The 16670-nt window shown below is 39.5% G+C and overlaps 1 protein-coding gene across 17 annotated transcripts in view; it reads left to right on the top strand.

Moving 5' to 3' along the window:
* Positions 1-16670, top strand: part of NEK10 (NIMA related kinase 10) — a 225778-nt gene that overhangs the window by 94659 nt on the left and 114449 nt on the right. For 2 of the 17 annotated variants that reach the window (XR_009611995.3, XM_060638506.3), the window contains one exon: positions 2137-2266. The exons of the other annotated variants lie outside the window; for them this stretch is intronic. Coding sequence is in view for 1 of the 2 variants with exons in the window: in XM_060638506.3 (XP_060494489.1) it covers positions 2211-2266 (56 nt within the window). In the remaining variant the exon portion in view is untranslated. The remainder of the gene's footprint in view (positions 1-2136; positions 2267-16670) is intronic. 17 annotated transcript variants of the gene reach the window in all.

The following is a 16670-nucleotide window of genomic DNA, read 5'->3' as shown; positions in this document are numbered from 1 at the left end:
TGGTCTACATACTCCATGCACTTTGCCTTCATATGGTTGAACTTTTCATTTATTTTGTGATAGACCCGGGTGATTTTGTTCACCGCTATCCCCAGCACTGAGCCCAGAGTCTGGTATTTTATAGGCTCACAAGAAGTATTTACTGTATGAATGATCTAGTATTTGCATAGTTATGAACAGTACTTGAAACAAAAAGAAAACTGCTCCTTTCCACTTTACCAAAATTTTAATCTTCTATCACTCTCCCGCTTTGCTGTTCCTTCAGATCTTCAAAATGCTCCTACACGGTTTCTGTTTCTCCAGGTAGCTACAGAGCTTACTTCCTTACTTCTGGTATCTGCTTAAATGTTGCTTCTGTAGAGAGGTTTTCCTGATCACCAATCCCAAATGGCAGCCTCCTTCAGACTCTGAAGGAGTCCCTTTATTTTGCTTTATATTTTCACAGCACCTGCTTCTATCTGACATTATGTTATTAGTTTAATTAGTTTAATTTTAATTGTTATTATTATTTTAATCAGTCTCTCCCACTACATGAAATCCATGACAGTAGGGCGGTTGTCTCTTTTGTTCACTGTTGTTTCCTTGGGGCCTGGGGGAGTAGACTGATAGAATCCTAATAAATATTTTGAATTATTAAAATGAAAATAAGTCATCCTGTTTTGGGTTTGTCTGAAAATGTCTTTTTTAAAACTTTATTAAGTAATTGGGAAAAATTGACCAATAGAGTTGTATATATTTAAAGCATACAGCACAGTGACTGGCTTTACGTATATGTTGTGGGATGATTATTAAGATCAGGATCATTAACACATCCATCTAATAGTTAAACTGTGTTTCTGTTGTGTTCTCGTTAGAATGCTCAAGGTCTACTCTTAGCAACTTTCAAGCAAACAATACCATCTTATTAATCACAGGCACCATGTGGTACTTTAGATCCTCAGAACTCATTCTTCTTAGAACTGAAAGTTTGTACCCTTTGACATGCATCTCCCCATCTCGCCCTCCCCCTGGCCCTGGGCAGTCACCATTCTACTCTCAGCTTTTTTTTTTTTTTGGTCCTTGTCTGTCTGGTTTTACTTAGCATAATATCCTCTTTGTTCATTCAGGTTGTTGCAAATGGCAGGATTTCCTTCCTTTTAATGGCTGAATAATATTCCATTATATATATATATATATATATATATATATATATATATATATATATATATATTATATATATATATATCTCCCACATTCTGTATTTTAATATGGTTAAAAATCCATGTGCATTTTTATTAGGGTCTAAAGCACTAACACATCTTTGAATTTTTCTGACTTTTGCCTTCGTGAAGGCTAAAGGGAACATTTTTATTTTATTATTATTATTTTTTAATATATGAAATTTATTGTCAAATTGGTTTCCATACAACACCCAGTGCTCATCCCAAAAGATGCCCTCTTCAATGCCCATCACCTACCCTACCCTCCCTCCCACCCCCCATCATAAAGGGAACATTTTTAGTTTGAAACAGTGAGTACCTTAATGCCAGGGTCTGTTGTATTTTTTTTCTGTTGATTTATCCGTATATCTTGTATAGTGACTGGAACAGTAAACAATGGGATTGCTAGGATATTATCATTAAAAAAAATGTAGAATGATTGTAAATTAATGAGACGAGTATTCTTCTATAACTGATAAATTGGTCCTGAGGGAAATTGCTAAAGAGGAATTTTAAAAAATAAGAGCATAATTGGAAAGACAATGTAGAAAGGCAGGTTGGTAGGGCCATTATTAAGATCTTAGGCTCTCGAATCAGACTGCCTGGGTTTAAGTCCTGGGTCTGCTGTTAAAAGAGTTATAAATTATTGAACTTCTCTGTGCCTCAGTTTCCTCATCTGTAATCTAGGATTATTACTTACCTTCTAGTGCTTATCATCAGATTAAGTGAGGTGGTATACATTGAGTGCTTGGAACCGTTACTCTAAAATTTGAAAGGATAGTGTTCATTTGAATATGTATATTGTATTGTGTCTAAGAATCGGATTCATTTCGTAGTAATCACAATAGAGAAGAATTACTTATGCTGTATTTATTTATAGCTCCTTTTCCCTCCCTGTCTCTATATTTGCTCCCTGAATGGCTGCTTTGGTTGCTAGGAGAGGCCAGGATTTTTCTAGCAGCCAGGCCCAAGCAGCTGAGGAGTGTGAGAGGGAAGGAGTATGTGTTTAGCATGCAAAGACAGGGAACCTGGAGGAACAGAATTTTCCATAGTGGGACCTTGAGCAGGTGAGTTGTGGGGATACTTTTACCTGTGATTGCTTTTGTTTATGGTTTCTCTGTGCCCTAGCAGGATAAGATATACCTGAATAATATCACTCTTTTCTGCCCACAGACCCTCCAAGACTCTATAAATACACACACACACACACACACACACACACACACACGAAAGAGAGAGAGAGAGAGAGAGAGAGGACTGTTTTATTATCTGCTTAGGTAAGGTAGGAGTGAATTTTGATCAAATTCAGGATTTAATTATACAAATAAAACTCTAAATACATCTTAAGACTCAATGGAGTAGGTCACAAGGTCTCATTAATTTAAATGGAAGCTACTGAATAGAAACTACCAGACAGCACTAATAATGGTGTTCCACTCCATAGTGTTTAGCATTGTGTCACCAACTACATATTTTTACTTATTTTTACTTATCTAACACTTGAATGGAATTTACTAAGTGACAGGCACTGTTGTAAGGCTCTGTAAATATTAAGTTATTTAATCTTCCAGCCTCCTTTAACATAAAGCGACTCTCTTAAGTAATCTCTGGGGAAGTTGAATGATCCTGCCCAACATCACAGCCAGGAAGTGGAAAAGCCTGAATTTAAGTTCAGACAGCCTGACTGCAGGAATGTGTGTTCCTAAGCACTCTGCTGTGCTGCTTGATAACCGGTCAGCCACCGGTAGACTGAACTCATTTGGCAGGAAGGAGAGATATTGTATACGACTCATGGCCGCTTTAGGAATGTTGTGATTCGTCCACTAGAATGTATACCTGGCAGTTAGCCCTCATCGCACATGTAGTATTTGCCAGGTTTTACTCTGAACTGAATATTAAAAATTCTTGTTTTACATTTTTTTTCTAACTTCCACAGTTGTTTTCTCATCACTCAACACTTTTAAACAATTTTAGATGACTCTTGAATACTGATAACAGATTTAATATCCAGAGACATTCTGAATCCTAACTGAATAGTTATGGAGTTTCTAGAAAAGGAAAAAAATGCAAATTAAGAACATTTATGCCTTTGTATATTAGTGTCTTTGATTCCATTGACATCGCAGGAAATGTATAAATGGAAAACGACACCTTAAGAGTATCCAGTTAGGATACGGCTAGTTCGCATGTTGTAGGTCTGTGGCAATGTGAAACACTGGCGTGGCCTAGATTAGGAGTTTGAATATAGATGCATAAGGAGATGTATATTATGGATTGTTGAGGGTCTAATTTGTTCTGAACTCCCCAGCAGCACAAAAAGCAAGAAAGGGAGTTCTCTGATGATTGATTTTGTCCGTGGAAGTCCTTGCTCCTTCATCAACTAGTAATTCCAAATCCCGTATCTTCAGTCTTTATTTTTACAAGTATACACAGGTCTGTAAACAATACAATGAATTTCTTTACCTACGTGTGCCTGAATTATTTTTCTAGTTTGTCATTTTAAACACTTGATATCCAAGTTATGTAGAATATTCCACATTTCCTATTGAAAATAGATGTGAGAGGGATTACAGGATGGCCCGATGTCTTACTGTAATATGTTTTTCTGAAGGAGAAAGGTGGTTTGACCAAAAGAAATGCCCTCCTGTACTTAAACACAAATTCATTTATTGGATAATTAAGGAATTAGATGAATTATTTGATGATGGGAAAATGTATATTTTGGTTATCTACTGTTGCAGAACAAATCATCCCAAAATGTAATTGCTTAACAACAGTTTGTGTGGGTGTTCTATGCAGTTCCTCTGTTGGTTCCATTGGGCTCACTTATGTGGATGCATTCAATTGAAGTATTGTCTTGTCCAGAAGGTCCAAGATGGCCTCACGTATCTGACAGTGGGTGTTGACTCTAGGCGAGGGCCCTCTGAATCTGGTCCAGGTGGCCTTTTGTTTATGTGCCTGTGATAGAGTGGCATTTCAAGAGGGCTCCCCTAGATCATCTCATGCCTATACTGCCTACCCCTGGCCCATGATGGAAATTGCAGGAAGCCTCTTACACCTGCAATGTTCCTCTAACACTATCTGCTGAGAAAGCTTAACACTATATAGGAGAAATACTTAAAGGAATGCCATTGCTTATTGAAGGGCGCATTAGGAGCTAAGAGGCATTAAACCGATAGCTGAGACACTAACTCCAGGGTTTGGCCCAGCATACCTGAGGATGAGGCATTAGGAGAATAGGGCCACACCACTGCCGTGGCATTGTCAACACCTTTATTCCCTCCATACAATACAATTCATTTTTCTGTACCTCAAGCATTGGTACATCTCCAGAGTGTGAACATGAAATCCTTCAGTTCAATTCTTAACAGACTCAGCATATTTAGGGGAGAGCAGGAGCTGTGGTTTGGATGGGTTGGGATTTATCTTGGTATAGCGAGGGACCTGGAATTTTCCTGTTGGCATTATAGAGCCACTGGATATCTCTCCGCATGGCAGTTACTTAATGGAAATGCTGTTTTTCAGAAGATCCACAGAGTGAAACTGAGGAAGGGAGCCATGTGTGTTTATCACTTCACCTGTTTTTTATATAGATATCCCAGCACTTGCCAGGAGCAGATAACTTAGTCCTTTCCCATGGGGAGAATTCAACTTAATTTGGGGACACACACACACACACACGAGTAGAAGGATCAAGGACTAGTAAGCCACACAGTGCTTATATGAGCCACTGTCAGGTGCACAGAGAAGGTCCCCAGGGACAGTACAGAAGCCATGGGTAGGACAGGGACCTACCAGTGTTGCAGAACTTGAGGAATGGGCCCAAGGTGGGGTAATGGGCACTAGGCATTATACTTCTCTGTGTGATGATTGTGCCATGGTCTATGCACTATGCAGGGTTTATGCAAAGTGACCTATATTTTCCTCCCATACAGACACTATGACAGGACTTGCTTGGAAGTGGCTGACATCAAATGGTCAGAAGGGAAGAAGAGAAAACAGTGATGAGTGTAAACAGAGAAAGGAAACTGTGGGGGAAGTCAGAGGATTTAAACAATGGGGAAATATGAAGGCCAAATTATCATATCAGAGGTAAAGGTATCGAAACATCTAGGGGCACCTGTTTGGCTCAGTTGGTTAAGTTTCCAACTCTTGGTTTCCATTCAGGTCATGATCTCATGGTTCATGAGTTCGAGCCCTGTGTCGGGCTCTGTGGAGACAGTGTGGGGCCTGCTTTCAATTCTCTCTCTCTGCCCCTCTCTCTCTGCCTCTCCCACATACTCTCTCTCTCAAAATAAATATATAAACTTAAAAATAAAGAAACATTTCAGTTATTTGGCAGTGCTACATTCAACCTGTTTTATTCTTATGAATAATTATTCTTATGAATAATTCTTATGATATAGGATCGGTATGGTCGTATATCCCTTACTAATCATATATCCTTTTACATCAATTTATTTCATAACTTATTTAGCTAATAGTAATACTCTTGACGATTATTACATTTTAAACTTAAATTTAATTATTTATTTTTAATCTCGGATTTCAGAATGCCCATACAATCCTAGGAGAGGCTATAGCACAATGCCAATAAAAGAAAACCTCTTTTGAAGTGGCAGATATTTTCTTCTCTAAAACAGTAAGGTGATAGTTACAAGTCCAATGTCTTGAAATTCAGGCTGCCTTTGCAATAAACTGTCAACCTGTGACACTATTATGGCCTATGATAAAATTATAAAGTAAAGATTTGAAAATGTGAGCTGTAGGTAACTTTGATACACATTGGTAACACTTGGCCATTTCAAAACTTCCTTTTCACAGAAACGGATACTTGCAGGATCCACATATTTGGTGGGTAAATTTTGAAGATTTTGTATATATGTGTATTACTTAATCTCATCTTAGTGCTCTAGGGTTTCAGGAGAACCTTATCTATTCTCCGTAAAGCGTTTGCCTCTCTGTCTACCCAGATCCTCTTACCTTGTTTATTCTAAATTTATTTTTCAATTTTTATAACAAAGGCTGCTTCATCCATAAATTTCATAAACCGTGCTCCAACTAGCAGCAGTGACAGTAGTAGTGAGATGCCATTGGGTTGGCCTGCAGGGCTGTCCTGACTTAGGACCCAATGACATAGTGCAGACTCTAGGCTGGACAGCCTGGGTTTCATCCTGGCTCTCTGCCTTCCTGTTTGAATTAGGGCAAGTAATGTACTATTTCTGGGTTTCAGTTTCCTTATCTGAAATGGTGGAGCTGGTGGTGATAATGGTAGTTTCCACTTCAACAGTTTGTTGTGAGGATTGAAAAGATAGATGATAGATACATAGGTAGGTAGAAAAATAGAGGGAGTTAGTAGATAGCACCAGCATCCTGAGTATAGCAGGGATTCAATAAATATCAGCTGTTTCTATGCTGGGAGCAACAGCTTTATTCTTTAGGAAAAAAACTTTTCCCCAATCCGCTCCAAGTACCGCTCCAAGTGGTTTAGTAATTCCCATGGCTTTGGGGATCTTACCTCTCTGGCCTATTTGGGCTGCCCAGACTTGGTGCTTCTCCCAATAAGGTGGGCCACTCCCAGCATTCCTGACCCTGTTGGGAAAATGGCAGTGGGGCGGGGAGGGGGGGGTTCTCTTCATTGAAGCTGATCCAATTAGAATTCTTCCCTGAGAATGTGTTCAACTGGGACTCAGTGAAGAGGTGAAGCTGAGATGTGAAAGGCCCTGGAATGTTTGGTGGCCACGTTTGTGGCCGTGGTGGAGGTCCATCTGAGAGAAAGAGGCCAACACTTGTAGAGAACAGGAGGGAAAGTTCTAGCAATGTCCAGACCCTAGATTCCGTTTTCCTTAAAACCCAGCTACAACTTTGCTTTCCTTGCATGTACAGAAGACTTTCAATGAAAACCTTCTAGTTGCCTACTGTTGCTACACGCCTTTCACTTGACTCAGTCCAGGTTGCCCCAGGGCACACTCTGAGACAAGGGTTCATGTGCAAGTGGTTTGTTATGGAGGGGGTCCTGGGAAACAAGAGTGGAGGAGTGGGGAAGTGAGACAAGGAAGGGAAGGCAGCAGACAAAGAGTTTCTTGGGACAGGTCACCACTGGGCAACTGGAGGTCATTTTAAATGAATTACTCAGCGATCCCACTCAAAAGGAGAGAGTGGGGTGATTATAGTAGCTCATAACCACCATTGTTAAGGGCTGTTCCTGGGTAATTCACTGAGGCTTCAGGCCTTTTGTGCCACTGCCAGAGAAGGTCTAGGGGGTTAAGAAAAATCCTCACATATGCAAATTGTTAGAATTCAGGCCAGTATGCTCTGAAGAAGTAAGGGTGAAGGGGAGTAGGCAAGATACCTACACACCTTCTTTGACTTACAAGGGAAAATGCTTCTTTGACTTACAAGGGAAAATGTTCTAAATGCATGAGAAGTACACTTGCAGCGTGGCCTCAAAATCTTTGTGCAAGCCAGGCAGAAGCATATTTGATCCTCTTTTGGTTCTTTGAGCAAATCTAAAATTTTCCCAACTCTTCCTGGATGTAGTCTTTTTCTTCTTCTTTTAAGTTTATTTATTTATTTTGAGAGAGCCAGAGAGCGTGAATGAGAGCAGGGGAGGGGTGGAGAGAGAGAGGGAAATAGAGAATCCTAAGCAGGTTCCATGCCGTCAGCACAGAGCTCGATGTGGGGCTCAAACTTAACTAACTGTGAGATAATGACTTGAACTAAAATCAAAGTTGGATGCTTAACAGACTGAGCTACCCAGGTGCCCTGGACACAGTCTTCTGTGTCGATAGTTGGAAGTCATTATAAAGAAGTCCCAGGGGCGCCTGGGTGGCTCAGTCAGTTAAGCGCCCAGCTTTAGCTCAGGTCATGATTGCACGGTTCACGAGTTGGAGCCCTATGTCAGGCTCTGTGCTGACAGCTCGGAGCCTGGAGCCTGCTTCTGATTCTGTTCTCCCTCTCTCTCTGCCCCTTCCCCGCTCACAAATTCTCTCTCAAAAATAAAACAAACATTAAGAAGATAAAATTTAAAAAAGTCCCTGACAACTGGTTTTAGATTTTCCTCATAGTTAGATGGAGGTGAGAAAAAAATTTTTTTTTTTTACACAGTCTCACCTGGAGAGACTTTCTGCCTCCCTATAATTCTGGACTTTGTAAATAAGACAGCAATGTGACATTGATGATGTAATGATTATTTGAAAATAGATGTGAAAGTAAGAGATGTAAATCAGAAGCAGATAGGAATCTTCTGTGAGAGTGTCTACTAGCTTGTATAAAGACTGTCTGAAGTTTACTTGGAAGTTGTTTGACTACTTTTTAAAAATCAGTCTTTTGTTAAGGAGCAAGACTATAAATTTTTATGCGATTTTATATTTAGAGGAAGGCATTTGTATAATTATATACTATAATTGAGAGATTGTATTATCCTTCTTTGCGGAATTACCATAATTACTTTATTTAGTTATGAACTTGAATTTTAAAAGCTAGTGATACTTGCCTTGAATACAAATACAAAATGTGTGATGTCAACCGATATGCTAGCTATTTTTTTAAACATCATTAGAGACAAGCAAATGGCAGTCAGTGTACAATGAGAAATTTCAAGGCTGTTGGGTCTGAATCTAATTTCTGTTTGTGACTCAAAGTAGGCAGCGCTTGATAATTTGATGGCTGGAGTGTAATCGCTGGGTGAATGAATGTAATCCATTTGTTTAATTGCCCAGACTCCTCACTGTATTTACAGTTAATTGGTTCTCATTATGGTCCTCCTAATAGATACCATAAAGGCAATAGGATTAGAGAAACCTGAAAAAGAACATTTAATTCATGTTCTTTCTTGAAGCAGAGACCTAACAAGTGTTTATCTGGTTCATTTTTCACCATCTTCATGACAGGTTAAGGGGGGAAAAGTCTCCAAGGAAGGTGATTTATAAATTCTTTTCATTGTTTTGGGCTTTGACATTTTCTATAGCCAGAAAGCCAAAACCCCAAGTGTTCTTATGTCTAATTGAAGTCCTTTTCTTAAGACTTGAAATTCTTTCTGGATTTGAGTGACCATGCAAAGCAGCTGATCACTACCCACCATTTAACATTTCCTCATAGAATGAAAGATTCTAAGTCTTTTCTCTTAAATTTCTTCTTTCTTTCTTAATAGCTCTAAACCTTCAATTCAGGCTTCTAGATTCTCCACACAAAAATCTGCCCATACTAAACATTTTCTAATGTCTTAGGAAAGCCACATGAATTCGTCTGACTAGGAGGAATCCAAGTTCCTTTTTTAAAGTGTAATTTCAGTGCTGCATTTTTAGCTCAAATATATGCATTTTTTCCACATACGGGCTGGTTTTACTTCATTTCATTTACTGACTCCATTTACTGATGAAGCAAATTAAAATTGTAAATGTACCTAAAAGATTTTCCAGTCAGCCTTCTCTTGCCTTCCTCTTTCCCCATGGTTACCCTCCCTGCCAATCCTGGAGCTTTCCTATATCAGTTGGGTTTCAGGTAATTTGCAAAGAATTTGATTGAAAATAAATTGGTTGTGGTGACAATGTAAACAGATAATGAAATTACTTTAAATGAACATTTCTCATCACTGATTTTTAAAATCTATTGTAATTTTCAGAAATGCTTACATTGTTTTTAGATACATAAACGTTTTTACTTATTTTTAATTTTTTCTTCTTTCCCCTCAAATGGTGTGTTTGATATCTCATTTCTAGATTATTTTCAGCTAGTGTGGGTATTGAACAGTGAAATGTGGGGCTGGTTAGGTTGATTAGGTAAATAATGGTAAGTGGTATTATAGTAATGAATTTGTTGACCTAAAAGCATATCCATGGTATACTGTTAGGTGAAAAGATAGGTTACCAATAGTATATGTATATTATGATAAAAACAGAAATATCTGATATTTTGCCAAATCTGGTATCATGGACTAAAAGTGAATTAACAATTAAAGGATGACAAAGAAAGATAAACAAAACAAAGAACAGCAAAGCCTCTAAGCCCCCAAAAGTTCAAAACTTTTTCATTACAGTTTCTTCTATTGTTTCCTTATTATAAAAGCAGTATATTCTCATTGCAGAAAATAACAACAACAAAAAAAGAAATCCTATCAGGAACATTCATAATCCTGCTAATCCAAAGGTGGGAAAAAACTCACAAAAACAACTTTGTGTGTCAATTTCAAATACTAAATCCTTTTCTACACAAATACACACACACGCACACATACACACACACACACACACACGGATGTTAATGAATGCTCTTTTTGTACCTTTAGTTTTATATCCATACTATGTTCTATTATCTGGATAAATCATAAATCAGTCAACCAGTCTCCTTTTTTAGTCATTAAAAATTATTTCCAGCTTCTCCCTAATTCATATCACACAGGGCATGTATAATTGGCTGCAAATCGATTAGAAATAAGAAGGCAAAGAAATTTTTATAGCAAAATAATTATCAATATGTAGAAAATCCAGTAACTGGGAAAATTCATTAGTGACTAATTTTTCATTTTCTTAAAAGAAATTTCATTTTTCACCAGAGTTTTTCTTGACCATTAAAATAAGAATAGCTAGCTAGAAGTTCTTAGGCCTTTATATGTATCAGTTTCAGAACTTAAACTACAACAGGCTTAACTGAATTTTGTTTAATGTTCATTTCTGAGAGAGAGAGAGAGAGAGAGAGGGAGAGAGAGAGAGAGAGAGAGAGAGAGAGCACAAGTGGGGGAGGGGCAGAGAGAGAGGGAGACAGAGGATCTGAAAGGGTCTCTGTGCTGATAGAGGTGAGTCCGATGTGGGGCTCGAACTCAGGAACTGTGAGATCATGACCTGAGCCGAAGTGGGACGCTCAACTGACTGAGCCACCCAGGCGCCCCTTGACTGAATGCTTTTTCACTAAGTAGCTTTCCACCAACTTGTTGGCCACTGGCAAGGCGTGTTTATGGCACCTTCTCTAATTAACAGGGCCTTTCCTCCTAATCTGTTCATATACGATTCATGAAAGATTTTCATTATTTTCTGTTTCTGCTCTAGTCATACGAATAAAGTTTTGTTTCCTTGCTTGTGGGTGTCACCTACTTAGTGATATATACTTTCAAGTTCTGTGCTAATGAATTAAGGAGAAACAGTCTGTGTTTTGATGGAATCGAGTGTTTGGTGTGAACCCTCTGCTGCTGTGTCGGTGGGGAGCAGCAGAGCCGGCCTGGAGAAAGACACAGGGAGCTGCAGGGGCCTCAGGAGCCTGGAGAAACGGGAAACGCGTGTGCTGGAGCGTGTGATGAGGCGTTTGACTCAGATACGGATTCACAGCAAGAGGGAGGAATTTCAACTTTTGTTTTCTTTTATTTAAACTGAAGTTAATTAACAGACGCCGTAGTCTTGGCTTCAGGAGTAGAACCCAGCGATTCCGCTCGTACATCCAGCACCAAGCGCTCTGGCACCCCTGGGCCCCACTTTGCCGAGAGAGCAGGAGCCGTCAGAAGAGCACTGCTACTGGCTCTGCCTCCATGCCTTCCCGCCTACCTGCTCCTGTGTCCCTGTAATGGCCCTGCACTCATGTGACTCTGTTTCCGTGGTTCTTCCATTTCCTACAGGGCACCACTCCAGGATGCTCCCCTCTCGATTCTGCAGTATTAATTTCTCTGCTCCCACTGACTCATTCCTACCAATTTGCTAGCATACTGTCATTTTCCCCATCTTTAAAACAAAAAGCCTTCTCTTTCTCTTCAGTTACTGACCCACTCTTCTCTTTTCTTTTACAGCAAAATTCTGAAAGGGAGGACTTGGCATATAGTAGGTGCTCAGTAAATATTTGTTCAGTGAGTGAATGAATGAAAGCACTTAAAGGAGTAAGGCTTTGTGATAGTCCAGGTGTGAGCTGTTTTGGACCTGCTGTTAATGGGAATAAAAGAGAAAGGGGATGTGGGGGCAGGGGGTTAATGGGAATTCTCCATACCTTTCTTTCAATTTTGTTATGGACCTAAAACGGCTCTAAAAAGATCAAGTCTTTTAAAAAACGGAAAGTAGTATATAAATTTCAAAGGAAAACTTAAAATCCTTGGTGACTTATTTTATGTGTATGTAACAGAGGAGAAAAACAAATAGACCATAATTTTAGGATTCCATGTTGGGTGATAAGATTAATTAGTGGTACAATGGATGGATATACTTGATAGAAGTGATTTGTTTTCTTGGTTCAATATTTTCATTTTCATTTTTTCATACGTCTTTTCCTTCTGTGGATAAAAACCCTATCATCTTAATGTTTCAGATATTTGTTGACCAAGTACCGTTCTCTTTCAAGATTTCTAACTCATGGTTGATGAATAACATTGAGCTGAAGTGGAATTTGCTTCTGTTCACTTTGAGTTTTAGTTCTTCTGTGAAGTTGGCTGAGAGCTGGAATGGGTTCACCCAGAGTCAACGCATTTAGCTCACTTTGCCTGAGGCATCCCAGTATGTCTGTGACCCCAGCAGCAGCCATTAGGTCCGCTCCCAAAATGGCTAGTGCTCACCCCCAGGCCCGAGCATCATGGACTATTGGACACAACATATCCTTTACAAGAATTCCCTCCATAGGTAGATTGCTCCCCAGCTCCTCTTTTCTTTTTCTACCTTTCTTTTTTATTTCCAATTATATTTTACTTGGTTTGCAACAATTCCTCAAACAAATACAGAGTGGACATTTATCATATTTTCTGACTGTCCAGATGACTTTTGAACACACATTCTATATTTGGAGAATGTCCCACCTTATGAGTATCCTCTCATTAAGTAAGTCACCAGAAAAATGTTTGCTTAGCCTTCCTTGCTGCTATAGCAATTGACTACCACATGGCTCAGACTCCATCACTCAGATAACCTCAGCAAGTCTTAGATTTGCAAGTGAAAATGGGAGAGGGCACCTGCTGGGCAGAGTCCCATTTGGAGTGAGGGCAGAGGTGGTGGTGGAAGACTGTAATGTTGGGATTCTGGTGACCGTAGCCCTGTGTCAGCGGTGCTAACTGTGCCAGCGGTGTTGTTCCTCACTCTACAGTCCCCGAGGCTGACCCTGGGGTCCCCCCAGAGACTCTGTAAGCTTCTTAATGGCCTTTAGCAAGTGCCTTTTCTGGCATAAATGAGCTTTTGTGCCTCCGTGGCACAGGTCTAGTAGTAACAGTTTTTAAGGAGCACAGTAAAGATTAAAGAAAAGAGGGGACATCACATGCACACTTCTCCAATTTCATCTTCCTCCACCAAAGTGGGAGAGGAATGCAAAAATGGTAATGGATCTTGTATTTATAAGTAACATTTTTTTGAGCACTTACTATTTCAGGCATCGTCTCATATACTTTTAGTGGTCTTTTGAGAAGGACCATTATCTCTACTCTTAGATGGGAAACATGATATTTAAACAACTTGCCGTCTTGCCCTGGGTTCCATAGAAAATGGAGCATAAATGCTGGCTCTCTATTGGGAATGGGAGGTGGTAATCCCAGGGCATCAAGAGTAAGGAAAATAAAAAAATAAAAAAAACGAGGATAGGAACGAAGGACAGTAACTACAGTGTGGTGTGTTACCCACCTGGCCAGAGCTTCACTAGGAAACAGCCAGTTACTTGGTCATGTGGGATGTCTCTGGACAGATCTTGAGAAACATCTGTGCATTAAAGGAGTCCACTGGGGGAAGAAGTGAGAATAATTAATCTCCTGTCTCTCATTGGTCAAAGATATCTACAGGACTTAATTTCTCCATGCTTCTGCATTGTGCTCCTCTACCCCATTGGAAGTGTTGCGAGGTCAGTGGTATCCTGCCAGTCTCGCATAGAGCAGTTGGCTGAGACTGGGGTGCAGAAATGCCTGTAGCTTTCCCCAAGACTGCCATGAGGGAATTCATGACAGAGGCCAGTCCTCACTCTGGGTTACTAGACAGCTGTCAGTGTTAGGAAATGGAGCTCTGTAGTGAACAAGCTGATGAGGGTCCAGGAGGACAGGACAGATCTGGGAATGGGCGTATGTGTAGACACATCACTCTGAATTCTGCCTCCATCAGCTTATGACATTCTTCCTGGGCGCCTATGTTTGTGTCTGTGCTTTCTCTTATCAAGACCCTAGTCATATTGGACTAGAGCCCATCCTAATCAAGTATAACCTCATCTTGATTATATCTGAAAATACCCTATTTCCAAATAAGGTTACATTCACAGGTACCAGGAGTTACGACTTGAACACATCTTTTTGGGGGCACAATTCAATCCACAGTAGCATCTACATGGTTAGGGAAGACATAGGGATGAATTTTCAAAGAAGGGGAAATGAATAATTTAGTTTTGAAAACATTGAGTTTGAGTTGCTGTTGAGGCTGTAAGGCTATCATGTCCAATAAATAACCCAAAATATGTTTGAGGAGCCTCAGGAGAGAGTTCCTGGCTGGTGAGGAGACACAGAGTCATCAGCATCTGGGTGGGATGCTGAAACAGACAAGTGCTGAACAAGATCTTGAGGAGCCACAACATTTAGGGGGTAGGCACCGAGAGAGAAAGCCTTGGGGGAGAACTGGAAGGAGTTTGCAGAAAGGAGGTAGAAGGAAAGCCAAGAGGAAATAGTGTCAAACAAGACATGAGAAAGTTTCTGAGAAGGAACACAATGCTTTTCCAAGGTCAACAGCATCCCTTTCTACAGAAGATGTAGAAAAACCAAGTACTGAAAATTGTCATTTTTGTACGGTGAAATCATCACTCAGTGGAAAGAACTGAAGATACGGTATCCCTTGGATCTGTAGATAGGCAGTGATTACCAAGAGTGGTTTCAGAGGGAAACCTGAAGAACAATATCCCTTGGATTTGCAGATAGACAGGTAGGTTTCAGGGGAGTGTAAGGGCTAATGTAAGACCTCAGGGAGGACAGTGATGAACAGTGGCAGATTGAACTTTGGCAACAGCCAGTAGAGAAAACTGTGCTGTGGAAGAATGTGAACGGGTGGTGTGGTTAGAAACCAGGAAATAAAGGATGTTGCTGTTCAGAGGGGAAGGAGCCATTGATGGAGAGAGTTTAAAGTGGGTGTGAGAGGGGGCCATTATCCGTGGAGCAAGCAGCAACTCAGGACTCAGCCTCCTACTTCAAACACAGAGCCTTTGTTTTGATCTCTTCTATTCATTGGGCATTTGCACATAATTTAATAAGAAGAAAGTGTGCTAGAAAATCTTTATAAACTATTGAATTAGATGTTCCAGCTCTAAAAAAGAAAAAAAAAACTATTAATCATTAACTATAGGTCTATGCAGAGTAATTTACAAGTAGTAGTTTGAACAAACACATTCAGATAATCCTGGTTTATTTAAGGTCATGTTTTCAAAAGGATCTTAACTGACAGGAATAGGGAATAACTATTATGACTGTAATTATTTGCATTTCAGTTCCTGACTAGAACTTATAATTTGGATATGTGTAAACTTCAGCTTTTAAATTTTGACTTGCATTTTTTTTAAGTTTTTTTTTTTTTTTTTTGTTCCATTATAGTTAACATACAGTGTTATATTAGTTTCAGGTGTATAATACGGTGACTCAACAATTCTATTCATTACTCAGTGCTCATCATAATAAGTGTACTCTTAATTCCCTTCACTCATTTTACCCGCCTCCCACCCACCTCCCCTCTGATAACCACCAGATTGTTCTCTATAGTTAAGATTCTGTTTCTTGGTTTCCCTCTCTCTCACTCTCTCCTTTCCTTTGATCATTTGTTTTGTTTCTTAAATTACACATATGAGTGAAATCAAATGATATTTGTCCTTCTATGGCTGACTTATTTCACTTAGCATTACACTCTCTAACTCCATCCATATTGTTGCAAATGGCAAGATTACATTCTTTTTTATGGCTGAATAATATTCCACTGTGTGTGTGTGTGTGTGTGTGTGTGTGTGTGTGTGTATCTCACCTGTTCTTTATCCATTCATCTACCAATGAATTGCTTGGGTTGCTTCTATAGTTTGACTAATGTAAATAATGCTGCAATAAACATAGGGGTGCATGTATCCCTTTGAATGGGTGTTTTCGTATTTTTTGGGTAAATACCCAGTAGTGTGATTACTGGATTGTAGGGTAGTTCAATTTTTAGCTTTTTAAGGAACCTCCACACTGTTTTACACAGTGGCTGCGCCAGTGTGCATCCCCACCAACAGTGCATTAGGGTTCCTTTTTTTTCCACATCCTTGCCAATACTTGTTTCTTGTATTATTGATTTTAGCCTTTCTGACGAGTATGAGGTGAAATCTTATTGTAGTTTTGATTTGCATTTCCCAGATGATGAGTGATGATGAGTATCTTTTCATGTGTCTGTTGGCCATCTGTATGTCTTCTTTGGAGAAAAGTCTGTTCATGTCTCCTGCCCATTTTTAAATTGGATTATTTGATTTTGGGGTGTTGAGTTGTAGAAGTTATTTATATATACTAATAGATACTAATTTTGGCTTACATTTTTT

Source organism: Panthera onca, chromosome C2 (genome assembly GCF_046562875.1).
Source record: "Panthera onca isolate mPanOnc1 chromosome C2, mPanOnc1 haplotype 2, whole genome shotgun sequence".
NCBI classification, from domain to species: Eukaryota; Metazoa; Chordata; class Mammalia; order Carnivora; family Felidae; genus Panthera; species Panthera onca.
Note: the sequence above shows the minus strand (reverse complement) of the source record. Positions and strands in the feature narration are given on the sequence as shown.